General features: G+C 39.1%; 1 protein-coding gene and 5 non-coding genes across 6 annotated transcripts; 2 read left to right on the forward strand and 4 right to left on the reverse strand.

The window, feature by feature from the left end:
• Nucleotides 1–753: 753 nt before the first annotated feature.
• On the reverse strand, nucleotides 754–12,384 carry TRIM41 (tripartite motif containing 41). Its single transcript, XM_051996055.1, has 6 exons — nucleotides 11,231–12,384; nucleotides 9,251–9,346; nucleotides 8,454–8,684; nucleotides 4,341–4,363; nucleotides 3,926–4,053; nucleotides 754–3,487 (listed from the first exon to the last, which is right to left on the reverse strand). Exons 1-6 carry the CDS (start codon nucleotides 12,032–12,034, stop codon nucleotides 2,883–2,885), a joined length of 1,887 nt encoding a protein of 628 aa, XP_051852015.1. The 5' UTR covers nucleotides 12,035–12,384; the 3' UTR covers nucleotides 754–2,882.
• A 993-nt stretch (nucleotides 12,385–13,377) lies between these two features.
• Nucleotides 13,378–13,450, forward strand: TRNAV-CAC (transfer RNA valine (anticodon CAC)). Its single transcript has one exon. It is a non-coding gene; the product is annotated as a tRNA-Val (tRNA).
• A 231-nt stretch (nucleotides 13,451–13,681) lies between these two features.
• On the forward strand, nucleotides 13,682–13,754 carry TRNAK-CUU (transfer RNA lysine (anticodon CUU)). The gene has a single exon. It is a non-coding gene; the product is annotated as a tRNA-Lys (tRNA).
• Nucleotides 13,755–19,256: 5,502 nt separating this feature from the next.
• TRNAL-CAA (transfer RNA leucine (anticodon CAA)) lies at nucleotides 19,257–19,362 on the reverse strand. Its single transcript has 2 exons — nucleotides 19,325–19,362; nucleotides 19,257–19,302 (listed from the first exon to the last, which is right to left on the reverse strand). It is a non-coding gene; the product is annotated as a tRNA-Leu (tRNA).
• Nucleotides 19,363–23,696: 4,334 nt separating this feature from the next.
• On the reverse strand, nucleotides 23,697–23,769 carry TRNAK-CUU (transfer RNA lysine (anticodon CUU)). Its single transcript has one exon. It is a non-coding gene; the product is annotated as a tRNA-Lys (tRNA).
• A 752-nt stretch (nucleotides 23,770–24,521) lies between these two features.
• Nucleotides 24,522–24,593, reverse strand: TRNAA-UGC (transfer RNA alanine (anticodon UGC)). The gene has a single exon. It is a non-coding gene; the product is annotated as a tRNA-Ala (tRNA).
• Nucleotides 24,594–27,834: the final 3,241 nt, after the last annotated feature.

A 27,834-nucleotide genomic window follows, 5' to 3' on the forward strand; every position in this document is an offset into this window, starting at 1 on the left:
TTCAAAGTAAAATTGAAGTTTTTATTGGATTGTTACTTCCATGATAATGTCTCATTTAAGTAAGTACAGGGAATTGGGGTTATTTGAATGCTTTATAAAAACCTTCCACTAGTGTTTAGCTGGAATCCAATCAACAACTCAGTGGCCATAATTCAAGCACCTTTATAGACCCTTCTGGTGGCTTTTGGGGTAGGGTTGACAAAGGTGTGAGGGGAGGAGAATGGAGACTTAAGTTGTCTGCTATTCATAAAAGGTAATTTATAAGTCAAATGTAATTTTGGTAGATAGTAATTGATGGCCTTTTCCTTATGAGGGAATAAAATGGCATAGTGGTAAAATACCAGTGGAATTGGTATCAAGATCAGGGTTTGGATTGTGATTTCCTTACTGTGTAACATTGCTTGGGTCACAGACATCAATCAAGGTTTTTTTGTTTTGTTTTTGCTAGTTAACACAAGGTTATAAATAGACCCTCCATTTCCCAGGTAGGCAATAAATATTATCTTTTTGTGTGTCACCCAGCTTTTTGTAAAATTCAAGCAATGACAAACTTTGATGACTTAGAAACTGAAATATATTAAGGTTTCATGCTAAGTTGGAAGTAAAGGCTTTTTTTTTTTTTGCTTAGGGGAGGTGGGTGGGCTACAAATAAAGTATAGAAACACATATGAGTGTATCATGTAATTCTGTAACATTGGCCTATTTTGATCCAAGATTTCCTTCTGAATGAAAGCAGATAATTCAGCTTCTGTATAACCATATCCTTTAATTCACGTCAGGTCAAGTAATTAAGAAAACCATTACAAAGAATGACAGAAATCCATGAGCAGGAGAGTGGCCCTCTAGGCTATATTCCTAGCAATGCTAGAGTTTGTGTTTGGTTAAAAACAAAGTAGTTGGGTGGAATCTAGGGAATTCTAAAGATGTATCAACATTAGGCAAACTACAACATCCAGGGCTTGGGTCCCCCATTCTAGAAACTTAAGACTTGACACTTGAAGATTCCAGCTTTTGGAAACTGTCGGGTTTGTTGGCAATTTCAGGTCAGCCCAGAATCCAAAGTGAAACAAAGCAGCGCTGATTAACAAGTGCAGCAAGGAGCAGAACCTGACATTGGCACAGAACCTAATTCAGATTCCCCTAAAGAACTGCAGATAAAACCTGGATTTTCTATAAGGACTACTTAGAAGTAATCTTAAACAATATATACACTACAACAGTGGTATGAAGCTCAAGTGGAAATGGATCTCTATATATAAAGTTATATTGGCTTAGAAAATTACAAGTTAGCATCTGTTTTATTTTTAAATAGTTCACAATTCTGTTTGGGAGGTGCTTAGTTGTTTTCTCTTGAACTTGACATCACAGGCACATTGCACATACCCTAAGCATATTTTTTCTGCCTGTCCCCCAAAGGATATTGTGTGAGGCACAGGAAACGAATGAGACCTTAGCTGCAGAATTTGGGGATGTAGGGTGAAGTAAGGTTTAGAACAGGGGTCCTCAAACTTTTTAAATAGGGGGCCAGTTCACTGTCTCTCAGACTGTTGGAGAGCCGGACTATAGTAAAAACTTTGTTTTGTGGGCCTTTAAATAAACTTCATAGCCCTGAGTGAGGGGGATAAACGTCTTCAGCCCACATCTGGCCCACAGGCCAGTTTGAGGACCCCTGGTTTAGAAAATGAGACACACGAAAGCAAAAATGATTGGGAAAAAACGAAGGTAATCATGGATGAAGCTGGGAAAAGAGGAAAAGGAAATCCAAAGAACAAAACAAAAAAAATGAGAAGTCCCCATTTTGCTTCATAGCATTTATATGAGTGATCTTTGTAGGATGGGGCCACCCTCCTTAAAACCAGATTTACATGATCAATTTCTTCCAGTTATTTGCTGTTTCGCTACTTCATGCAGATTGGCACTCACTGGAAGAATCTTAACTATAGTGGCAAAGTAAGTGGTAATATGGATAAGGAAAAGCATTAAAAATTTAAAGCAATTAGAATGCATCTTAACCCAGAAGGTACAAAATAAAATCATACTTGATGCAACTGATAAACAGTAAACTTTTATTGTCCATTTCTACACAGAATTCCACTCCCACCCCTCAATTCCCTCCCCCCCCCCAACCAACCTCGGCTAAAGAGCAGTACAGAGAAAGGCAGGAGGCTAAGAAATGGGGTGGAGCAAGGGTTACTCTCAAATTTTAAGTGGAAGGTTCTAGAAAAATATAGACTATGCCCAAGACTTCTCAAAGGATCAAATTGATCCCTACCTCCTAGTGGGCTGCCAAGTAGGGTATGCTGCAAACTGGGGAGGGGCAAGGGAAATCTGGGCCTGAGAATATAGTCATATTTTTTGGTGACAAACTCCCCTTCAGAAAATGGAGGCAAGTGAGTAGGAGAAAAGAAAAAAAAAGGTGGAGACAATCTAAGGTGAAAAAGAACAAAACCATGAGGATGAAACCAATATGGTTTTGATCTGAGACAACTTGGAGGAATCCAGCCTTCCCATCTCTCCCTCTCAGCTACAGACAGTTGACAGGTATTTGAGGATGGGAAAGGGTCTCATACCATTAAAGAAAACAAAACAACAATATCCCTTCCCTAAATAAAATTCATTTAGGTAAAACAATACAGGTGGAATTGGAAAGGGTTAAGGTAGAAAATGGGGAAAGCAGATTAACAATTTTTCTTTCAGAGACCCAACCATAGAAAAGGATTGAGAGGAGAGACAAGGGAAGAAGATGAAAACCGGAGGTGGGAACATAGGAGAAAAGAATAGGGATGCAGAAGAAAACCAACCTCCCCAGCTTGAGGACCCACCCTTAACCTCTTCCAAGATAAAGGAAGTTTGGGGGAGGGGAGAGCAAGCATTGGGATGCTTTAGGGGCACAGTTTGATTCGAGTACCTTTGGAAATCACCCTGAAGAAGGGAAAGACCCTCTCACCCAAAAAGGCAGCTGAGAAAGTATGTACATGTCCTAGAGTCTCAGCATTATAGAAACCTAGTCGTCCTGCTTCATAGTCCAAGTATACCCCTAATCGATGTGGCTTGTCACCAGGGCTCAAAGGTGTCTGCTCAGTTGAGCTCTGTGCCTGGTACCGCTTTCCATTGGTGCCCACACACCATACCTCCCTTTGAAACATTGGCTGCTGGGGCAAATGGGGCCGTCTGCGGCGATGGTGGTGGCGGGATGGTGTGGCATCCCCACTACCACCCCCAGGACCCACTGCTGGTCCTCCCTTGTCCTTGTGACGAGTTGATTCACGAGCAGCCCCTACAGCCCAGCCACGCCGCCCCCCGACTTCTACCTCCCAATAATGGCGACCAGAACGGAAGCCCTGGGCACCCAGCACACAGCATTCAGCTGAAAATCGTTTGGGGTGATCAGGAAGTTCCTGGCGCCGCTCTGCCAGACGGACCCCACGTCGGTCTGGTGACAGGGCTAGAGCTGGATGAGCAGTATCAGGATCTAGAGTCAGGTCCACTGGAATGAAAAAGAAAGGGATGGTTTTCAAGTTTACTTGGGTCAGTCCCATTTCTTCCCTTTTCCCAACCTAGGTGTCTTTATTCAAAATTCTTACTCTCCTTCAAAGAACCAATCCTAAGTTGCATCCTTCAACTTCTCCTTTTTTTTTTTTTAAGCATAATTTTAATACAGGCTTTGAAATATTATTGCTATATTCTGTCCACAGTTCCAAAGTATCAGAAGGTAAGGGCAGAGGGAATATTATCCTTGTCCTAAAGGAATATCCTTCAACTTCTAACCATTTTTTGAGGACCTACGTAGCCTACATTAAAATCCAAGTGATCACCTATATATCTTCCTTTCCCATCAATTCTATCAATATACATATACCTTCCCCAAATTCTGGCTCTAGATTGTACAGGGATGAAGGAAGAATATTTGTGAATGCTCTTGTACCTCGGGCAGCCTGACAGAACATCCGGCTCATCTTCCTCACAATGGCATCTGTCAAGAAGTCATGACTGTGGGGATGACTGGGATCTGGGGACCAGATCTCTGGAGGTTGCTGCTGTACCTCCTCACACCTGGGAGAAGATCAGAGGTTGGTACCCATGGGAAAATAAAGGAAGAGAAAGGAAAGGGAAAGATAGGGGAGGAAAACTGGGATTTGAGAGAGAACATTTAGTTCCTGAGAAGAGAAGGATTCAGGGGGTGGGGATAATATATATAGGTCCAGGAAACGGGATAAGGCAAGAGCTAAACATCTGGTTAAGCTTATTAACAGGGTATGTAAGACAGTTAGGGCCAAGAAAATCAGATGCATTGGTCCTAACAAAAATCTGTATTCTGAAATTGAGGAATACAAACTTACCTGTTAAAAGTCTCCTTGATATCCTGAGAATAATAAGAGACAAAAAGTGAGGATAAGGAAGGGGAAAGAAAGATTAAAGTCAGCCCTTCACAGTTGTTTTTCCTTATCCCCCTAGATAGCTAACCCAAAACAGACCAACTTTGGGGATGTTTGAGAAAATGGAGGAGTTTTTAATTCATCTCCTCCAACCCCTTATCCCTCCCATTATTCAACCCATGTCCACTGAGGGTCTTTTCCATCTTTAAGGGGACCTAAAAAAAGCAATGTCACATCTCCTATTTACTTGGTCCAGTATTTTATTGTTTAGAACCTTTTCTCAAGTCTGAGTAAATATCCCACCTATTGAAATTTAATTCTATTACTTTTCATTCTGTAAAATAAGCCTTCAAATACTCATGTCAATTACTCTGGCTCCATTCTCTTTAGGCTGAATCATCCTAGTTTTTTCCTACTGCGGAAAGACAACCTAATAACAACCAATCCTTTAAGATGCACAATATTGTAGGGGAATAATAACAATAATGAGTAATACTAAAATTACTAATAACATAATCCAAAAGATACAATTCCAAGGTATCATTTCTATTTACTTTAGAATGTGTTTTATGATTTTGCTATCTCATCCCTTCCCCAACATTGAGTTTATCTTCCTAATTATGTTATGGAATACAGATTCATCTTAACAGCAGAAACCTAAGTATATATTGGGGGAAAGTAGCCCAGAAAAATGCTGAGATTGGAGAAAAGCTGTCTTGGGGAAAAAACAAATCTGTCACAGATAACTGCCTATTTAATGCCTCTCTTACCTTTCTCTCTTCTCCCAACTTCTCTGATAATTCATGACTCTCAACCACTATCATCATTCCATTTCTCTGTAAGGTCAAGGAGAGTTGCTAAAAGCAGCACAACCTTTAAGATTTGGCCCCAGTTCAGCTTTAAGCTGTCCAATCTTACCTTAACATCTATTTCTCTGGCAATTCTTTTATTTACCCTTGACTCTCTAATATATTTCTCCTTTAAACTTCCAATTTCCTACCCTCACTTACTGCATGATCTCTGCCCCTTGAATTACAGGATTCATCTGATAAGAGTTTCCTTTTACTACCACATTTAGACCAATACATTGAATGTCAGGAATGAATTGGGCCTTGGAAAGAGTATCTAGTCCAATCCTGAAATGAAATTAAGGGACACTAGGCCTAAGTTCCCTTTTCTGTAAATATAATTCCTCCATCTAAATGCTATACCCCATTTCTCTTAAATGCTACTTAATCATTTATAGCTTCTTTACTCTCCTTTTCCATATTCTCCTTTCTTTTGTGTCTTAAGAAAATACCTTTTAGATGACCCAACTATTCTTTCTACCCAGCCAATGTTTCCCTTCTTTGCCTCACTCCTCAAACATGGGATTGGCATCTATTGGCTCCACATTTGACATTTTTGTTTCTTTCTTAACTTGATACTCCAGTTTCCATTCTTATAAATTTATTGAGACTACTCTGAAGCCACTAATAACCTCCTTTGTGAAGTTTAAAAGACATTCTTCCTTGACTTTAATACTGATGACACTTCTTGAAATACTTTACTCCTTTGGCTTTTGTGATGCTGCAGTCTTCCTTTTTTGATACTTCTCAATCTCCATTAATCATTTTTCTTCTGCCTCCTAAATGTGAGTGAACATTAAAAATATTCACAGCCCTCCTCTATTCTTTCAGAATATTAATTTCTGTCAAAAAGTATTATCATCCTTCTAAGATCCTAAATTCTACTAGATTCAATAATTATTAAGCAGTTATTATATATAAAGATACAAAGATAAAAGAGAGCATAATTCCTGCTCTCAAAGAGTTTACTATGGAGGAAGGTGGAGGTGTATATTGGGAAATGATGTGATGTAAAAAAGGAGCAGAGTTTGCTAAATTTGCTAAATTGCTAAACTTAAAGTAGATACTTCCCTCTCCTTCAATCACTAAAGCCAATTTGTGGGAAGCTTCCTACACCCTCCTTTTAAAAAATGCCTCTCAGATTCCTAAACATAATTCCATTGTTCATACTTTCTCTCCTAGATGAAGTTTAGGTTTACTATAAAAGTCTTGCAGTTAGCTTCTGCAATCAATCATAAATCATAATTCACTTCATTCTATATAGCATAATATCTTACAATAGCCTAGCATGGTATGAGTATTAAAGAGTATGAAGGAACAAGACACTAAGTTGAGAAGTCCTGGGTTGTAGTTCAAATTCTGCCACTAACTATGGGCAAATTGTCTAATCCAAGATATCAGTGATTTGTCTGTTTAAAAAAAAAAAAAAGGCAGAAAGGGAAATCTGAACTAATTGATCTTCTAATCCATTCTATCTTCAAAATTTTGATACCGTACAGCTTTCAAAGTCCTTCATAATCAAGTCCTACTATCCAATTATATTTAAAAACTACTTTGTCAAGCTATTTTGGCATCAATCAGGTTGTTTATTCACTGTTACCTCCAATAAACTCACTCCTATCGCCAATCTATTGCACTTGTTATCCATGGCTGAAATGTCCTCTTTCTTCATCTCTATTTAATTGAATCCTGCTTTTAAAACACTTTTCTAAGAAGTCTGTGAAGTGATAAGTATAGTTATTATATATCCATTTTACAGGAATAAGAAATTGGAGGTCAGGGATAAAGTAATCCATGGCCACATATCAGGGATAAAGTAACCACGCGGTCACTACTTGGAGACTAGGCCTACCTGTTTTTTCCCCCACCTTAAAAACGGATCTTAGTCTCTCTCCTCTTCAATTCATTTCATGCATTGAAGCCAGATCAATCTTTCTACCTCAAGCCCTGTGTGACCCCTAAGCATTCCTGATACAATGGATTCAGCCCAGATTCCTTCACTAGATGTTCAAAGGCCCTCCACTAACTGGTTCTAAATTACCAAGTTTATCTCACACACTGACTAAAATCAAAATGGATTCAGCTACTACTCCAACATGCCCTTAATTTTTTTCACTTTTGTAATGTACAGCTTTTCACTATATAATACTTTCTACATGTCACCAATTCAGAATCCTACCTATCCTTCAAGCTCAGCCTTACAATTCACCTTCTTTCTAAAACCATTCCTAATTCTGCCTTACCCTGCTTTGAACTCTGATTACACTTTTTTTCTTTACAGATCTTTCATGGATTTTAGTTTGTATTTTATTTACTTAGGAACTTCCATTATTTCCATATCTGAGATTATGCCTTACTCTTCTTTTTCTCAGTAGAACCTAGAGTATAGTGCCTTGTACAAAATAAGTGAAATTAAATTTTTCTCTGAATTTAAGTAGTTCCCGTCTTCCAAACTATAGTTACATAGACATGCTGGGAAACAGGCCTTTACATTTATATACTGAAGCAAACATTTTGATTCCTATGAATTCTAGTGGGACCTAAAAGAAATTCTTCTTAAAAACTTTCTGTTCTCTTTCATACTCCATTTTTAAAAAGGTTTTTTTGAATAGATATATCCATGAGTTCCAGTTCTTATGCTAGATATATTCCACAATTTTAAGTTTGTAAATTCTAAACTACAAATAAGTCTTTTTAAAATGCTTTTTAGTACAAACCAATCTTGTCTAAGTGATCTAATTAAATGGAATAGGGTCCTGAGTCTATGCTGTATGAGATTAGTTACAGTCAGTGGGGATATATTTAGCCTGGAAAACAGAAAATTCAGAGGAGACAACATAGTTGCCTTTGAATGTTTAAAGGGCTGTTGTGTAGAAAAGGGATTAGACTTGTTTTTTCAGCAACTTTCAATTCCTTCTAATAACTTAACTATAAAGTATCAACCATCCAGGGCCGAACCTCCTCCTGATCTGAATTGCTATAGAATTTAATGTGACCACAGAAATACACATTTATAATTTTCTAATTTAGACTGGCAAAGACCATGACTCTTCACTCTGCTCACAGTGAATGGCAAATAAATACATACTAATGATTATATTTAATAGATTTTCAATAAATGCTGACTAAGGAAAAAAACAGCAGGAATAGAAAGAATTGTGATTAAAGAGAACAAAGGAAGAGGATATGGATAGTTAGATATGGAATAGAATTTGAAGTTGCCCCTCACCTTGAGCAGCCGAAGTCCCCCCTGTTGGCTTCGCTCTTGTGCCTCAGCCAACAGTCGACTTAGCTGTGTAGCTTGCTCTCCTAGGCGTCCCGCTGCTGCTCCTGCTCGCCCTAACTGGGCTTCATGCTGTTCTCTTAAACGCCGTTCAAGCCCAGCTTGTTCATCAGCCAGAAATCGTGCCAATCTTCCAAATTCTGATGCTACCGCTGCCAGCTCTGTCTTCATCTGACTCTAGGAGAAATAAAAAAGGGACAAGGAAATCACTTGGCCGTTCATATATCATGAGTTCACTTTTACCCCTCTCCTCTAATCCTGGCCCTTGCCATGGGATACCAAATCAAAGGTTTCTAAGTAACATGCTGAAAGAGTACTCACCAAGAGTCCATAGACCCTGCTTCTCATTTTTGTGATGATGGGAAAATCACTTAATTTCTTTGAACCTCAGTTTTCTCATTGGTAAAACAGGGAAGCTGGACCAGATGATTTCCAAGGCCTCTTCTACCCACTTAGATATATATATATATATTTAGTCTTTCTACCCTTCAATCCCTCTTCCCTAATATGCTCACAAAGACTCTCCTAGTATCACATTTTCTACACTAAACTTCCATTCTTCTCTAAAGCAGCATCTGGCCCCTGATTGCCACTCTATCTCCCACTATGGGACCCTTTCCTTCCCTCCCTGTTCCCTTATCTCACCAGTATCTGACTTCTTCAAATTCTGCTTCTACCCATCCTCTTTAGAAAGAGGACTCTTGCCTTGGACTGTGCCCATCCTCCCAATCACATACACCTGCCTTGAGCTCTGTGACCCTCCTCTCTTCCTTGGCCTTCAGTTTCTGCACAGCTTCCAGGTGCTTCCTCAATGGCTCCACGTGACCCTGCAGCTTGGCCTGTCACATGTAGGAATGGGACAAATATATATATTTTTTACAGAAATACATTATAATTTATCTCTACATAAAATACTCAGCTTCCCTTTATGGGCAGTGAAAAAAAAACTTCACAAACAGGCAAAAACGGCAGTGTATTACATTTACATTTACCTCTCACTTCTTTCCTTTATTGAGGCCCTGCAACTTTTAACTTTATAAAGGGTTGGCAATTTACAGTCCTTGTCACCATTGGAATCATATGGCTTCAGTACTCTTTTTATAAAGTCAGTCTGCACAAACATACATTTCTTCCCATCATCCCAGAAAGGGAGAAGACCTTGACACACTTCTTTAAAGGCTTGTAAGTCCTAGGTTTGCAGTTTTATTTTTAATGGACATTTGTTTTATTTTGGATTATTTAAAGTTAGGAGTAAAAGGAATAGGAAGGTAATTTCTCAACAAGAGTTAGAAAATCAGATCTAGTTTAGCTCTCCAGTTTTCACTTTCACAATGCCTAAATGAGATACTCTTTGTGAACAATTTAACTGAAGGTATTTTTTCTTTAAAAAGAATTATTGCATGGCCAGAACAAGAACATATGGGTGATACCAATGAAAATCCACTGACAGCTCAACCCTTTTCAAATTATATGCATTTATTATCTATCAATCTTCTACTCTCGTGTTTTCCCTCCCCTCTTCTCTCTCATCTACTTTGATGGTTACACAACAGTAAACCCTACTGGTGGTCCTCAGAGTCAAAGAGAATGAAAATTCTATGAAGTAAAAAAGGAAAACATTTCTCTCATAATAGTTTTATTTACAGTTTTTGATGAAATATTTTACAATAATTATATTAAGTTAGTAATTCATAATTATTAATCTGTTACAACTTTTTATAAATTCCTAGCTGTTGATATGATATTTCATTCTGTGCAACAAAGTTTGTCAAGAGCAAGAATCATATGTTGTCCTTTGTATCCTTCTCTTTCCCAATGAAATTCTGATACGGTATTTAGTACAAGTCTATATAGGTAAAACTCATAACATATTGCCAAGGGAACTTAAATTCAGGCCTAGGATTCTGCTAGGAGTTATGTCTGGAGAGAGTGGGCAATAATTCAATTTACTCTCAGAACCAATACCAATACTAATGAAATTAGTTTTTATATACCATTATGGAGGGTGCAGTTCAAAGTAGTGTGGGAGATTGAAAGAAAAAAAAGAAAAACCACCCCCCTCAGGCAGTTTACAGTTTTAGGTTATGTGCAGGGATCATGATATTTAGATAAACCCAACTTGGCCTCAAGATACAATTTACTATTATAACTTAACCCTTCAATGCCAAGTTCAACAAAACACAGTCAGGCCCAGGAATAAATGCAGTATCAATCGGAATGTAAAAGTGAGATCTCAATCAGAAGTCACCCAGAAAAGAAAAAAAAAAAAAAAAAAAACAGGTAAGCTAATGTTGAAAGCAACAAAGACATCGTGTTTCTTGCTTTTCAGTATATACTATCCGATTAGTTTGAACAGGTCAGCAAGCCCAGAGAATGAAGCAAGTGTGGGTCTGAAAAGCACCTTGCCCTTATTATTTAATATTACAGTATTACAATATTACATCTGACAAATGAATAGTCATCAGCTAACTTTTAATTTAAAGTGTTTCCCCAAATTGTTTTTGTCCTAATTTTGTATAATTTTCCATCCCTGCCACTAGGAGTTCTTGGGATCACTAAAATAACAGTACTTGTGAGGTAACTTGAAGAAAGTAGCAGAAAGCAGAAATCACTTTATTTCTCTAGGTAGGTCTTTCCTTATCTTTGTCTTCTAATATAAAGGTGAAGAAATAAGATTGACCTCATCCCACCACCCCGAAACTATATCCCTCTCTCATTCTCACCTTATACTCCTGCACCACTTCCTCCAATGGCACCACACTGTGTTGCTTGTGATTTCTTGATTCTCGGCATACCACACAGATAGCCTCTTCATCCACCTCACAGAACAATTTAAGGGCCTCTTGGTGCTTGGGGCATACTCCTTGTTCATTTCCCCGACTTCCTCTCCGAGGCGCAGGGTGCATTTGCCGAATTACCTGCACCATGTTGGCCAACTGTAGATTGGGTCTAAAGCTCCTACGTGGAAAAGTTTTCCTACACTGGGGACAGGTGAATCTACGCCTAGGAGCGGTGGCTGGTGGTGGAGGGGTAGCTGGCTCTAGCTCTTCCTCTTCCTCCTCATCTTCCTCTAACACTTCCTCGTCTTCATCTTCTTCCTCCTCCTCACCCCTTAGTTCCTCTTCCACATCCCCCAAGTAGTAGTCCAAATCTTCCTCTTCATCCTCATCCCATACATAATCCATGTTGTCCCAGGTAGGGCCATTGATGCTATTGGTCCAAAACTCCTCATCTTCCTCTTCCTCTACTTCTTCTTCCATATCCCCCTCGTACTCGTCCTCTCTCATAGGAGTGTCCCACCCACCACTGGCACCCACTGCCTCCACTTCTTCCTCTTCTCCTTCATCTTCCTCTTCCTCCCTCTCCTCCTCATCCTCTCCACCCCACAATTGGGTCACACACACCCTGCAGAAGTTGTGCCCACAGCCAATGGACACGGGATCAGTAAAGTAATCCAGGCAGATAGCACATACTGCCTCCTCTTGGAGGGTTTGGACTGGGTTGGGTGCCATAGCAACGGCAGCCATCTTAGTCTCAAATCAATCAGGGAAGGTTATAAGCAAAGGGTTAGGGAAGTCGGGAAGAGAGACTCCTCCTTAAACGCTACAACCAACCTCCCTTTCTAGACCCTATCTCTTCCTCACTCCCAACGGAGACCACAGAGACACCCTGACCCCAACACACACTCTATCGAATACACAGTTTCTAGCTCCAACAAGAAAGGAGCTCTAATTTCCAAACCTAATTGATAAATAGCCCTTCCCACCCCAAGTCCTACGCTGTAGAAGGGAATATAGCACTATTTTGGTCCCCTCGACTGTTTACCTCGTCTGGGTTCTGAATGCAAATTCTACCTAAGTTCCCCCTTCCCCCTCCTCATCTGGCCCCCTCCCCTTACACCTAACTCCTCCCCTTCACTTCCTGTATCCTTTTCGTGACTTCCGGGTTACGTCTCACATTCATTTCCTTCCACTTGGGACTCCTTCACTCCTGCTTTGGGCTGTCCCACCCCTCCCTTCTCTTCTACTCGCACTCTAAGCCAACGGGAAGTGACTAGAAAGAGGCGCCCGAAGCGGAAGCAGGGGCGGGCATAGAAAGTTCAAGTCTCTATGGTACTTATTAAGGAGGCCAAAGCGGTCTCTTTCGTTGGAAAATAACTCACTACCATCTCATCCAAAATGGAATATACGAATTTGAAGGAGGGAGGGGAATAGGAAGGATGACTCTGTTCTAAGCCATCCGTCAAAGCGTTTTAGAATCTTGCTAGCGTCGTAGACACTCTAGCCCCCAACGGAGCTGTTGGGCAGCTCTTCTCGACAGCTACCGGAAATGGAGTTAAGTTTTGGGGAACTGGAAAGCGAGTAGGGAATTTTACGCCTACGTTATTGTAAGCTTCCGGTCTCTCTAGCCCAAGGACTTTATGGTTAGGAGGACTCTGGGCGATTTCGCTGCGGAGGAATTTTGGGGAGAGGTCAGTTGCTTTTAAAATGAACCTCACGAAAGAAATTGTGTGTGGAAAAAACAAGATTAAGGGACTGAAAGACATAAAGTTGTGGCAGTTATTGGAAACCATTTGGGTCCATGCTTGTTGCAACTTTGCAAAGGAATGAATGGAAAAAGAATAGGTGTGAGAGCTTAGAGCATTAAAGATTTCATATTCCAAAGAAGTCGAGCTTCGAGCTTAAAATGCATTGAAATGGGGGCCCGAAAGCAGAGATGACATTTGGTCCGTGGATTTGAGAAAAACAAAAAGCAAAAAAACCCGGGAAACAGTTCAAATAAGCATTTCCTTTAAATTTAGCAAATTATAGTGAAGAACAAACTCGATAAAGCTTTTTAGGGCTTGGAAAAAAAGCAGAGTAGTCAGTTGGTTTCCGTAGTGTAGTGGTTATCACGTTCGCCTCACACGCGAAAGGTCCTCGGTTCGAAACCGGGCGGAAACAACTTTTGAAAGTTTACATTACAAAATTTTTCCTTCCTCATTTATCCTCTCTCCCCCGTTTTAAGTGATTGTTTTCTTTGTGTTTTCACTCCTTCCCCCACCTTATTATAGATAATGTGGGAGCACTAGAAAGGAAATGAGTATAGAGAAAGCAACAAAAAAGATAAATTTTTTGAACTAATGGAGAATCCTCCAGCCTCCTGAGATATGTGAGTCAAACTACTTTCCCAGAGCCCGGCTAGCTCAGTCGGTAGAGCATGAGACTCTTAATCTCAGGGTCGTGGGTTCGAGCCCCACGTTGGGCGCAAGTACTTTTGAGAAATAACTGCATTTGTTGTCTTTTTGTGTTTTTTCTTTTCTTCTCCTCGTCTCTTATATAAAAAGAAACATTACTTATGTATGCTACGGCAAACCCCAATTCAAAAATACTTAGAAATATCTCAAAATGAAGAACAGAAGTTTTATTAGGATCTCGCGAGAAATGGACAGTCCTCTTGCTAAAGTTCCAGAGTCAGGAGGGTCGGTCTCACAAAGATTGTGAGATAATTTAAATGGTCAGAGAAAAAAAAATTACAGAAACTATTCGCCCACCCACTAAAATCATTGGCAAACTCGACCTTTATTCTTTTATTTGTCTCTGGATTATATGTGGACTTCTGTGACACTAGGGTCTTGGTTTATGCAAGACTTGTTTCAAAAGAAAGGAGTCTGTTCTGCTTCTAAGGTATTTAATAGTCAATTTAAATAGTTTAAGGAGGCTCGGTTTTACCTCAGGCTTCTCTCAATCAACAAATAGAGATTAGCCAGTTTGTAGACTTCTGGAATATCTCCAGGCCATTAAATAGTTGGTCACATTCTTCTCTAAGCAGTTATCTCTTAAATGTTTCTTTTGGAAAGTCTTCTAACGATTAACAATCCTTTAGTGCTAAATGTGGAATTATCAAGTGATTATTCTGAGAAGTCCTCAGTTTCCCGTTTCATTCACCTGTCTATATCCTGTATCTTTCATTCTAGTCTCTGTATTTTTTTTTCTGTCTTCTATTTGCTTAATTGTCTCTGCTCCACTTTTCAGTAAGGAGGGGAACTTGGTGTAGACAACACCGGGTTGCGGGATAGGGGTACAGTAAGGAATGGAGAACCGGCAGAAGTGGCAAAAGCAAAGGAAATGAATAACCCTTCCAGCACCCTGACAGATAACTTTCTCTTCTGCGAACCTGTTCTGAACAATGTGCAGAAGAGGGTAATGGAGATGGGGTTGGGGTAAGGGATGTGGAAGAAAGAGCGTCAGGGGTAAACAGAGAACTCCGAAAACTGGGAGCCGCCCCACCCTCCTATTCATAGAGGAAACTCCTAGGTGATCTCCACGTACAATTCAATTGGAGATCTTGGCCTGGGGCATAATCACCACTCTTTATTGAATTGAAAATCAGCTCTTAATTGCTCCCTAGTCCCAAACCATAGAAGACTAATAAAAACTAACTCCATACTCCAAACCTTTGCTAAATTCCTTTTTGGAACTAGCAGTCTGGGAAATTGTTTCTCAGTGTAATAAACCCAAGTTTTGTCAGAAACCTCCAGGACTTCGAATTGTATAATTCTTTTGCAAAAAACCTGTGACACCGGCCTGGAGATTCCATTGCTGTTAGGGTATCTCTCACCCCTCATTTCTCACACCTCAACATTAGGAACAAGGTTTTCCCCCTTTTCTACTTCCTCATCCAGAAACCAACCAGTGTGGGAAATCTCAAAGATTTATCAAGGCCAAAATCCAATCAGACAAATTCTAAGTTTGGGTTAGTGGATGCTTTCTTGCTCTTTGTGTTTGCTTAAGCAGGTCTGGGGAAGTGTTTCTTCTAACTTTTATCAGATAGATGATATGGAAATGGATATATCTTTGACCAAGATTGAGTGATCCAAGTCTTGTACCCTAACACCCTCATTTTAATAAATCATGCCTGCCATTGTAATGTTTATTTTCTCATTATTAACCTATCAGAGTTGATTGTCATCCCTTCAGAAATACCTACTCTTTGAAGGACATATAAATTCTAAATCCACCTCAATGAGGGGTCTTTGATCTAAGAGAGATGGCCAAATGACCATCCTTTTATTAATAAACATCCTGGCCTTATTAATAAAATTAAATTACCCACAAACTATGTCTCTTGGAACTTTTTAAATCACAGTGTTAAAGTTCCATTTTCAAAAGTTCCAAATACCTTTGACCATAATCTAATCACTCATTATTTCATCTTTCCCTATGCCTTAAAATACTCTAATCTTGTTCTTCAGTCTTAAAGTGACTTCTATTACTGTTGACGGGGGACACTGAAACTGTTGTCCTTGACTTTTGGAGTGAACTCTGAAACTCTCCTCTGATGGAAGCCCACCCTTGGAGCAGTTAAGTGGTTTCATTAAAAATAGCCCAGGACCACTCCCTACTTAGCTTGAACTTAAGTGATCTTGATGAGATCTAGATTTAGGGTGGTCAGGGAATCAAATGAAGAGATTAGGCTTCCCTACACCATCTTGGGATTTGGTGCATGGGTAGGGAGTTTTGGGAAGCCCCCCTTCTGGCGGGACAAAGATTCTTATAAAGGAATTTACAAACCTGAAAAATAGATTGATAAAAGAGGTTTATTATAGGAATTGGGAAGTTCCTATAATAAACCTCTTTGCTATGCACGAATAGGAAGGCTAAATTCCTTAGTGGAGAAGTCCTGGCAGAGAAATAAAATTTAGAGAAATTCTCACAGAGAGGCATGAAGTCTCGTTAGGGAAATAGGTGAGGGAGATAAAGAGAAGGTAGCGCTGGATGAGAATATTTCAGCGGACAGTTTGCTATGCCAGGAAGAAAGAGCTTCCTTGGCATTTTAACTCCTCTGTTTTCAAAGAGAGTGTTTTAGACCGGCTCTTAAAAGAGTTTAGAAGTTTTGACTACAAGCCAAAGGGGGCTAGTGGAGGCTAGTGGGTAGAGTTCCAAGTCGGCTCTTTTTATCTACAAGCTGGGTTTCAGCTTGAGCTGGAATTGAGAAAATCTTAGATTTGAATGGGTGTTTATCCAATTCAATGGGATTGGTATCTCCAACTCTGAGTTGAGCTATCCCAACCTAGATTACAGAATGAAGCTGTTTGTCCTCGGACAGGGTCTTTCCAGTGGCAGTGTTTAAGGAGATTTTCTTCTTCAAGGAGCTTCAAGTACTTTACCTCTTGGCTCATTCCCAAAGTCAGAGAGAGGGAAAGAGAGAGTTTTGGGGCTCCCCTCGTCAATCTCATTTAGCTGGATATCTGGACCTGATATTTCTATGGAGTAGCTGTGATGAGATATATGAATGAGGTGTATGAATGAATGAATGAGATCCCTTCTGCTCGGAGGCAGACAGATTCAGAAGCGGAAAAAATTAGGTAACCCCAAAGGCTGTGACAAAAAAAAAAAAGGTTTTATTTTACACTAAGAGGCTTTTCCCTTAGCGGACCTATTTCTTAAAGAAGAAATATTTTGTAAAGAATGACTGGCAAAGACCCACTTTAAGAGTAAATCTGGGGCGGTTTGAATTGATAATCAAAGATAATCAGAATTTCTCAATTGAATGAAAATTTAGAATTTCCTGAATGAGGATGTGACTTACCAAAAGATCAATGGGAGTTGATTTGTCCTTGAATAATGTTGCTTCTCTCATCCTGGGAGATCAGGTCCTCTCTCTAGACTCTTTGGAGCCTGGAAAATCCTGATCTCTTCTTTTGCAGATCAAAGGGGACATGGTTTCAATGATTATTTTACACTGTTTCTATAGAGTTCACTCACATCAGCTGTACCCTCTATTGAGCTGAAAATTAGTCCAGGACCACTCCTAGTAGCTGGAACTTAAATGGTCTCATTCAACTGGAAATCTAAGGCTGGGGGCAGTGACAATGATGGGGTTCTAGTTGTGGAAATCCTCTTTTGGTCAAAGGTCCTTCATGAAAGAATTCACCAACCTGAAGAGTTTTAGGTGGCAAAAATGAAAGTTTATTCTTGGATGAGATGTCAGCTTTGCTAAGGACTGACTTCCTCAGTGGCAAAGTCCTATTAGGGAAATAGAGGCTGGCACTGAAAAGAGAATCCTTCTCAGCAGGCAGGGTCCTGGTAGCTATACTAAAAAGGCAGAGCATTTTACTTTTGACCTTTTGCAAAGAAATGAGTAAACAGAAACCTATTATATGAGCAGATCTTGGTGGAAGATGGGGATTGGGACAGTTTGAGCTGATCAGACCAGGATCTACCAAATGAAATTGCTTTGAAGGCTTTTTCAGCTTGAATTTGAATGGGCATCTGGCTATTAATGGGGGTGATTTGCCTTAGAAATGGCCCAACCTGAAAAACAGGCTCTCTCACAACTCCATGGAGCTTGGGAAGACCCTGATCAGCCAGGGGAGAGCTTGAGACCCCAATCACCCTAAATCATTGAAACCAGGCTCTGTCTTCTGCTTTGGGATCATGCTAGCTTCTGTTTCACCTTCTGTCTAATCTGACTTATTTACACTATGAACTTCCCTTTAGCGCTGCAGGTTAAATCTCTCTATGTCTTAGAACATGGTTTGTGGAGCTGAGAATGAGAATGAGACTTCTGGATCTCAGCATAATTAATGTTGAGAAGTAATTTCTTTAGAAGCCTATGAAAAATAAGGAAACAGAAAGGATCTCCTAGACCTGAGTAGCAAGTGAACTGAAATCATCACTCATTAGGGAAAATGTAGCCTCTCATTTTTGAATCCTCGTTGACAAAATTTTAGAGTCAATAATACTAAAAGTCATTTTAATTCTTTATTTGTATCATAGCACTTATAGTATTTGGACATAATAAGCATTTAATAAAGAATTATTGACTTACTGATAAATGAATATTTTTACAGTATTTTAAGGCTTAAAAAGAACTGTCCTTACCTCATGGTATAAGATGGAATCAGTAGCATCTCACACTGTATATAGTGCAAATATACCGTTTTACAGATGGAGAAATTAAAGCTCCTCTCAAGAGAGTTCATGACACACTAAGAGGAGGGATTTGCTTCTATTCCCTTTTTCAACAAATTTAAGTCCATCTAACTTTTATTAATGACCTAGAAGATTTGAGGTATTTTACTAGGAGTTCAGAATACAAAAAAATGAAATAAGGGATTTCAGATCAGAATACTAACTACTTCTTCGAATTTGCAATTCAACGTAATATATACTTCAGAACCTTCAAAGGCTTAGGTTCAAACTAGACCAAAGGCCTTCAAAGTCTTCAGCAGGTGTTAAATCATCTAGCCTTTGAATACATCCAGAGACTCCCGGCCTTGTAAAGAGAAAAAAGGCGGGGAGTCCCAGGGGAAGTCTCAATAAATAGTCTCTGCGTCTAAATTGGGGGGGGGGGAAATAGATACCTATCTATGGGGGAAAAAGATAGAAAACTTATCTTCAAAAAAGTTTTTTTTTTTTTTTAAATATGGGGAAGGGGGGGTGGAAGGAGGGAGGGAAAAAGTCGGAACAGAAGTGAGTGCAAGGGATAATGTTGTAAAAAAATTACCCAGGCATGGATTCTGTCAATAAAAAGTTATAATTATTTTTTAAAAAATTAAAAAAAAACAAATAAAATACATTGATAGTTTTTTAAAAAGTTTTTTTTAAAGGTTTAAAATGAGTCTAGTTCAGGTTGGCAGTGTCTTAAGTGAGTTTAAACTAAAAAGCGTGTACTGTTCTGTAGCAATTTTAAAAATTAAAAAAAATCTCATTAAAGATACATATTTAAATTATTGAAACCCTTTTTAAACTAAAAAATTGTATGTGTCAGAAGTGGGATTTGAACCCACGCCTCCATTCGGAGACCAGAACACTCAGAGAGGAAGGCAGTGCCTTGAGTCTGGCGCCTTAGACCACTCGGCCATCCTGACACGACGAGTACAGCCTTCCCTTTTAGCCTATTCAAGTGACAGATTCGTTTTTAAGAGCCGTGTTAATAAAGAGACGTGAAGCCTACGATCTTTGAGAGCAGATGTCACAGCGATTTCCAGAGGGAAATCTGTAGGAAAAGATTACAAGAAAACTCTCCGTGAAGCAGAGATCGGCGAGACCATAACAGTCATAGCAACCTCCGCATGGGGATCCAAAGGGATTTTTAAAAATGTTAAAATGGAGAACAAGACTGGGGGATCCAAAGATGACCAAAGTGAGACAGTTCCGGGAAGGAAAAAGTGAGACTCTTAAAATGTCATTATTTTATTTATATTTATTCCCATTAGACTGGGAACTCTCTAGATGCAAGGATTGTCCTTTTCCCTTTCTTTGTACCCTCTGTCCTTAGCACAGTATCTTGGTACACGGTAGAAGTTTAAAAAATGCTTGTTGGCTGCCTGGATATAGCTAAAGGACGAACCAGAGTCTTCAGAGAGAAATTAACCTCAGCCGCTGTACAGATAAACGTTATAAATAGCCACATAAACATCGAGTACTAATTGGGAAGTAGGGAGTTCCCAGACTATACAAAGAAGAATTAACACGAAAGGAACAAAGGAAAGAAAATAAACTGTCACTGAAAAGATAATGAAATCCGTTGTATGATGTTTAACTTCTGTCTCCGCATCATTGCGGGGTGGATCCTGAGCTGGTCAGGACAGGAATCCAAAGTTAATTCTCACTCAGCGAAATCTCAAGGACCGTGATTGACAAGAGAGACATCTTATCCCCAGGGAACTGAGAGGGTGGAAGTCACCCCTTCCGAGCCCAAGCTTGGGCAACTCCAGACCGGAAGAGATGTGGCAGACAATTGTCTTCCAGTCTGTGGTACCTAGGTACCCGTCCCTAAGCCTACAAAGATAGATCCCTGAAAGGCAGGGGTGCCAGAGGTGAGAGCGGCCCGAGGGAGATAGATCATCCGAAGCTGGGAAACACAGTTGCCCTGAAATCGAGACCTAAGCTGAAGCATCCTCTCCCACTTGGGGTCCACTTGTCTTTTGCCAGGATGGGCCCCCATTCCGTAATTCCCCTGGCAGGACTTGCACTTTCCCTCCAAAACTCTTTAGCTTTTTTTTTTTTTTTTAAAATCGTTTCTGCTTATTTCGTCTTTTTCTAAAAAGTCACTATTAAGATAAAGCCTTGATTGACAGCATTTTGAACAGCACTCTTTTAGGGGATACCCTGTTGCCTTTTGCCAAGAACAGAGTAAAGGGGAAAGCTAGGTATATAGCAATTATCATTTTAATCTCTGGAACTATCACCTGTGGGTTCCAGAGGAAGCAAAAAAAAATTTTTATTGGAACATAAGATTATAGCTTCTTAAAAACAGAAGGGAAAAAATGAATCCTTATACTATACTGTACATGAGATGAATAGGCAGTTTTCTAAGTGTGAGATTTAATAAATGGGCTGGAAAAAAACTTAATTTGAGGAAGTGGCTTTAGGCAATTTTTCTTTCCTTTATCCCTCTCTCTACGTTTAAAGAATTCCTTTATTCTGTTATGTTTAAAATGTTAGAGGGAAATGATTCCTGGGTAATGACTCATTTTCTTAACAACTAACATTTTAATAAAAGATTGTCACTCTCCTATGTCAAGACCTCCACATGTCGGTGGACTCAGTTTACATGCCCTTGGCAGAGTAGGTGTTCTTTAGGATGGTAGTCAATAGAATATTATAAGAAATTTTGATGGTATCCAAAAAGATATTGGGAATCCTGGGTAGTGTCAGTTGTCTCAAAATAATTTGTAGACCTAGACAACTACAAATCAAGAGGCAAAAATTTTATTATGCTCTTTTCATTGGGCTAAGTTTCTAATAAATTAGCTATTAAGGAGGGGGAGAGTAGAGCCTTACCTTGAAAAGAAGTAACCTTGGGGTGACATATATACCTTAGCATCACAATTGGATATAGTAACTATGGGGTTAAAATAATTCAGTAAGTGCCCCTCTCTGCTTGCTTCAGAGAATAACTGTGGGAATTTAAAAGGTTCCAAGGCAACAAAGGCCCACTTAAATTCAACAAGGGACAAGGGCACTCTATTGTCAAGGCTCCCCTTCCCCCCCCCCCCCCCCAATGGCTCATCTGGCTAGCAAGGACCTACTCTTTTGCTTTTTTATTTTATTTTTTTTACTTCTTTTGCTTTACTAATTTTTTACCCCATCAATTCTAATGAAGTCTTAGGGGTAATGACCAAGTCATTACCCAAGTCTTGGACAAAGAGATTTATCAATCTCAATATCACCTGTCTGACAAAAGGGACAATCCATATTTTCTTGAACTTATCTGAGTAAACACAATGAGCAGGAATAGTCTTGATTGATTTCTGGATGAGAAAGTAGAAAAGGGGAAAAACCTTGGTCCTGATTCAATAATTAGTTATTAATACAAGAGAGAAATAATCATTTCTTTTATTTAGAGGCTGTGATTAAAATTAACCTGTTGGAAGGATTTGGTTAAGAGTAGTATTAAAGGACTTCTCGAGAAACAAAGTACCCACTTTGTTGTAGTCCTTGATCAAAACAACTCATAGCCCCAAAACATCGCTAGATTAAGATAAATAAGGAGTCCTTAAAAAAATGTTCCTGGGGTAGGCAGACCCTGTAACCTACCTAAACAGGCAGACAGAAAAGTATTCATATCTTTATAACAAGAAAGTGTTTGCATATTATGTAATGACCATTTGTACTTTTGCAATGTTTCCGAAATCGTAATTCACTTTGTTGACTTTCCAATTTATCTGCATATATATATTATACATATATATGTGTGTGTGTGTATATGACAAATATACATATAATTTTTACACAGTTTGTATGCTCCTTGAGCCCCTTTGAGCTTATTGAAAACTAGACCCTGTTTTTTATGTGTATCTGGCAATGAGTAGCCTAAATATTGATTACTTCCATTTCACATGGCCTTTAACATCTTAGATTTAGAGTTAAAAGAGAACTTAGAAGTGATATGGTTACAGTCTTCCCCTTTTTTGAAGATAAGGGTCTGAGGCCAAGAGAATTAAAATGACTTACCAAAGATCCCACCAGAAGCATCTGATCAGAGCCTTTGTTTGTTTCCACTGTACTGTGCTGCCTATACCATAGGATGGGGGAGTGGGAAGGGAAATTTTATTTTAGGGCAGTGAAATTTAGAGGACACTAACAGTTTTATCCTGTCTTAGAGGACACTAAGGCTAAGGCGGGGACTTGGATCATTGTTTTTTCTTTTCTATCCTTCTTTGTGTCACAATGGTATGTAAGACTCAATTTCTAGTCTTAAAGGCAAGGAAGGGAAGGGGTGGGGATGGAAGTGGGAGGCAGCGCCCAATACTGCCAGTTTATACATAAGATTTCTCCCCTTCTGGTAGCTGCATTCTTCATCCTCATTTCTTCAGTAACAAAGAAATTTCTACATTTTCCAGGATATGCCACCTTAGTTTTGCATTGCACCTTAAATGATCTGCCCCCACTGTTATCTTCCTTTAAACCCCAGACAAAAATTCTTAATTAAGATATTGTTCCTTTTTGCGAGATGATATTAAGTAAAAACAAAGTCGTACGATTCAACAATCCCATAGAACTGAGGGTGCACGGGAGAAGAGAAAGAGGCAGTTGAAAATAGTGGGGTTTGTAGAGACAACAAAAATGATTTTGAAATGAGGTTTTCTTTGAAACCCAGGTAAATCTCAATAGGGCCAGAAAAATTTAATACACAAAACCTAAAAGGATACCGAATATAAAATATTTAGTATAATGGCCAATGCATATGTAATATTGGCATAAAATGGCACAATGAGACTTTGCTATGAATTGAATTAGAATTGCAAATACTAGTAATTTAACTCCTGGGTTTAGTATTCTGCTAGAGGGAAGAAAAACAGTAAGTTGGCGGCTGTATTGACACCAAAGGTAAGGAGAAAAATAAAAAAAAGCTGCTGTTTTAGACTATTATAGAACCGGAGACCTATTATGTGTAAAACAAATGTAATAACCACTTCACTACGAAAACTAGAAACAAGAAGTTTCTAATTATATCAATAATGGAAGAAAGCTGTAATATTATCGTATTGATTCTTCAAGATTGATAACTGCGTGAGAATAGTGTCACTTATGCATGTCACTTAATGCTTACCTACTTGCCTTAATTTCAAAAGTTCAATCTTCTGCAGATTATAGTCTACTAAATTTAAAGATCTGCGGGCGCTAGTGTTTTTCATCTATCAGTATTGGAGTTTAAAAGACTTTTTTTAAGAGTAGGTGCAGGGGAAAAATTAGTCGCCCAACGTGGGGCTCGAACCCACGACCCTGAGATTAAGAGTCTCATGCTCTACCGACTGAGCTAGCCGGGCAGCTGAGTATTGGCTCTGCCAATTGCTTTTTTCAAAAAGTATCAAGTTGTGCCAAACTAACGGGTTCTTTTTTCCTTTCTTCCCAAGTGAACAAAAGCACCAGCGGAAAAAACGCTTCTTCTGGAGGTGAACTCCCTGCTGGCTATGAAAGACCTCCCTTGGTATCCTGCCAGCACCCCTTCATTAACAACAATGTTAAACTATTTCTCGCCCTACAGCACCATTAGTCCCAGTTTTTCCCCTCCTATTTTCCCCCTTCTGAGACGGTTTCCTCCCGTTTCAAGTCAAATCAGATTATGGGAAACAGCGGGCACCGCAAAAGTCCTCCTAGAGGGCAGCGAACCCAGGAGAGTGAAGCGGCCTCAATCGCACCCTTATTCGACTCAGTATTTAAGGAAATTAGTCCAAAACCGAGCACGCAGACGTACTGTGCGGAGGAGAGATGGGAAGAAGGGAAGTGTAAGAGGCCGAGAGAAATGTTAAACTTAGGGGCGGGGCTTTGCGCAAATCCTGTCTGCGCATGTGAGTCTTTTGGCAAATCCTGGGAGGGCAGTCTGCTAAAGGTTGTGGAACTGAAGAAGCCACGTCGCAGAGGCCGAAGAGCAACAGGAAGCAGTCACTCCTAACGTCAGGGTGGGCTATTTGCTTACTCGCATTTTTAAGCACGAGTTTGCATTTCTTACTCCAATTTTTTTGGATTTTTCAATTGTAAAAGGGTGTGGCTAGAAGGGAAGAGAGAAAAGAAAAGCAAGTGGAGATGCCGGGGATCGAACCCGGGACCTCATACATGCAAAGCATGCGCTCTACCACTGAGCTACATCCCCTCCCTGAGAAAGAGTGCTTTTTCATCAGCTACATGATGATATAAAACAGACTTTTATAATCAAATTATTAATGAAATGAAGGAAATGAAAGAAAATGAGGGGAAGGAGAGAAAAGGATAATCTCGTGCTTTTAGAATGTCAGTTTAACTGCATATTTGTTACCAAGCTTTTTCTTTTTAGTCTATTGGATGGATGGAAGTAGGAAATTTAAACAAATTTTTTTTTTCAATAACAATGTAAATCTTCCTATGCAACAAATCCCCATAGTTTATATCTGTAATTACTCCCTTATTTAACTCTTGCAAGGACTATTGCAGTAGTCTCCTTATTAGTATCACTGATTCCATCCATACTCTCCCATGTCTCATTGATGTTTTACAGTACTGCACATTCCTTATGCCTACCTATAAGGTGGTTATAGTGTTCTCAGGATCTTTCAATAGCCTCCAAAAATGCCCATAAAATGAAACCCAAACGCCTAACCTTAATGTAAGATCATTTCCCCATTCCTTTCTCTTTTAAACTACACTAGTTCCCATAACCTAAAGTTACTACAAACTCAATTGTATCCTATTTCCCAGCGTCCTTTTCCAATACTCCAAAGCCTGTAAGGAACTTTTTCTATCATCACCTATTGAATACTATCTGCCCTCCAACATTACCAATGCTATACAAATGCTATAATAGCTGCCATGAAATCATCATTGAATTTCCTATGCTGAAAACAGTCTTTCTTCTCTCTGATCTTTCTAACTTAGAAGATACATTGCTCAACTCCTCTCCCGAAGGAGCCTACTTTCTTCCTTAAACCCAGATACCAAAGTTTAATCCTGAAGTATCTAGTATTTAATGAAAATTAATTTTAAATTAAATGAAATGAACATTAATTTTATTAATAACAATTTTATTAATTTATTAATAATTTATTTTTTGTGCCTAAACTCTCTTTTCTTAATCTGTTTGATGCTTTAAATCTTCAATCCATTTGTTCCTTCAAATGCTCCAAATGATGCCTAAATACATCCCTTTCCTACCTTCATTTACTTAAAGACTAGGTTGTGTAACCGTCCCCAAAATAAGAGAATGGAAAGTTACTCAGTGTATGATATAAATCAGGTATGGGATAGGTATTTGTTTCCTATTCATAAATGAAACACTAAATATAAAAGCCTTACAGAAAAAGTATTATGATTGATTAAGGACTCCAACCAGGATTAAGTGGAGAGGAGGGACTGATACTAAAATCTTATCATAATTTAGAACAATTTGCAGGCCTGCTGAAGCTGAATTTTACATTTCACTAATCTCTGTACTGGCTCAAAAATCAGTATCTTCTGGCCACCTAGGCCTGGAGCTTTGTTTTTTTCTTTTTTCCATCTTTGTCACTGATGAGGAAATTCCTGAGGTCAACTTTACTCAATGGACAAAAGACCTCCAGATTTGTCAGACTCAGAGATATCTACATTGTCAGTCCTTCAGCAAAGGAAATAGATATTTAAAAAAGAAAAGAAAGAAAGAAAGAAAGAAAGAAAGAAAGAAAGAAAGAAAGAAAGAAAGAAAGAAAGAAAGAAAGAAAGAAAGAAAGAAAGAAAGAAAGAAAGAAAGAGAGAAGAGAGAAAGAGAGAAAGAGAGAAAGAGAGAAAGAGAGAAAGAGAGAAAGAAAGAAAGAAAGAAAGAAAGAGAGAAAGAAAGAAGAAAGAAAGAAAGAAAGAAAGAAAGAAAGAAAGAAAGAAAAGAAAGAAAGAAAGAGAAGGAGGGAGGGAGGGAAGGAGGAAGGAAGGAAGGAAGGAAGGAAGGAAGGAAGGAAGGAAGGAAGGAAGGAAGGAAGGAAGAAGGAAGGAAGGAAGGAAGGAAGGAAGGAAGGAAGGAAGGGTAACCAGGGATTCAAACAAAGCTAGCTGATGGAACATCTCTATTCTAACTTCCACTTTAGAGTAGGAGATGATGTCCTGCTGAGAAAAGGTCTGCCAATCCTCCCCAGCATCATTGGAAGCTTTGGAGTTACCTGATGTCAAGTAGAAGATGGGAGGAACAGAGTTCTTCTCTTTTCTCAAAGGTTATCCTCCTCCTCCCCTCCAATCCCATTATCACAAAGTGGGGGAGGACTAAGGGATTAACTTCAGGATTTTTTGCATCATACCAGAACTGTTTCTAATCATAGACTAAATCAATCAGGAAGTTTATCATACCTGAAAGATACAGCCAATTCTTGCGTCCTAAAAATCTCCAGAATCTTCCAGGGGTTTTCCCAGAGGATCATCCCTGGGATTGACTTCTATAGGCTAAATCAATTAAAGCTATTTGAGTGATTATGTCCGTTACTTTCTATTCATCTTATAAATGTTTATGTATCCCTTTTCGTTCATAATTTAGTAAATTCTTTGAGGGACAGGATCATGTTAGTAATCTTTGTATAGAAAATGTGCTTTGATTCACTCTGCCAGACTTAGGCTGATTTGCCTATTCCTCAGGATTCTAGGTGTACCTTAAAGCATTTGCGGTGTCTTTTCTAGTGCTTGAGCATATTGTTGGATGCCAATGACTGGTACCTCAATTCCATTTTATCATTTGACATGACTTAACTTTTACAAAGGGATATTTGTCTCAAAGAACAAGAACATAACAAGAAGTAAAGTACAAATATTTTCCAGCACCTGTGGGCACTGTCCCCTATTCTACTTTGGGAAGTACAGGCCCACCCATAACACAATTTCTACATATTACTGGTTCTACCACTTCTGATCATTCTTAGAAACTTGCTCTTCTAAACTTTCTAAACTCACAAAGGACAAAGCATGAAAATTAACTTTTTCATCTACAATGAGTATAAAAGAGCAAATTGGGAGACAAAAGGACCAAGGCCACAAGTAGGCCCCAGAGGGAAAAACAGTCAAGACCTCTTCCCTTATAGCATTGTTGACATCCATCAAAATTAAACTAAGGAATGGACAAGAAGAATGAAGGCAGTCAGCCTCCTTCCTATTCATCAAATAGTTAGCCAAGTGGAACGAGATACGTATTCCAATGTCTCTCCAAAGCACTTGGATTACATATTCTCATCTCTCTCTCTTTGTTTCTCTCAAGCAGCCCGCCCCAGCCTTTTCCATACTGTCAAAGATGTTCTCTATATGTGCCAGTCCCCATTACATTTGTTTTTCTTCCCCATTTTCTTTCTCCCAATTCCTACCATTCATATATTTAGCTATAGCAGTGCTTTAACACATAATTTTAAAAAATATAT

Source organism: Antechinus flavipes, chromosome 4 (assembly GCF_016432865.1).
Source record: "Antechinus flavipes isolate AdamAnt ecotype Samford, QLD, Australia chromosome 4, AdamAnt_v2, whole genome shotgun sequence".
NCBI lineage: Eukaryota > Metazoa > Chordata > Mammalia > Dasyuromorphia > Dasyuridae > Antechinus > Antechinus flavipes.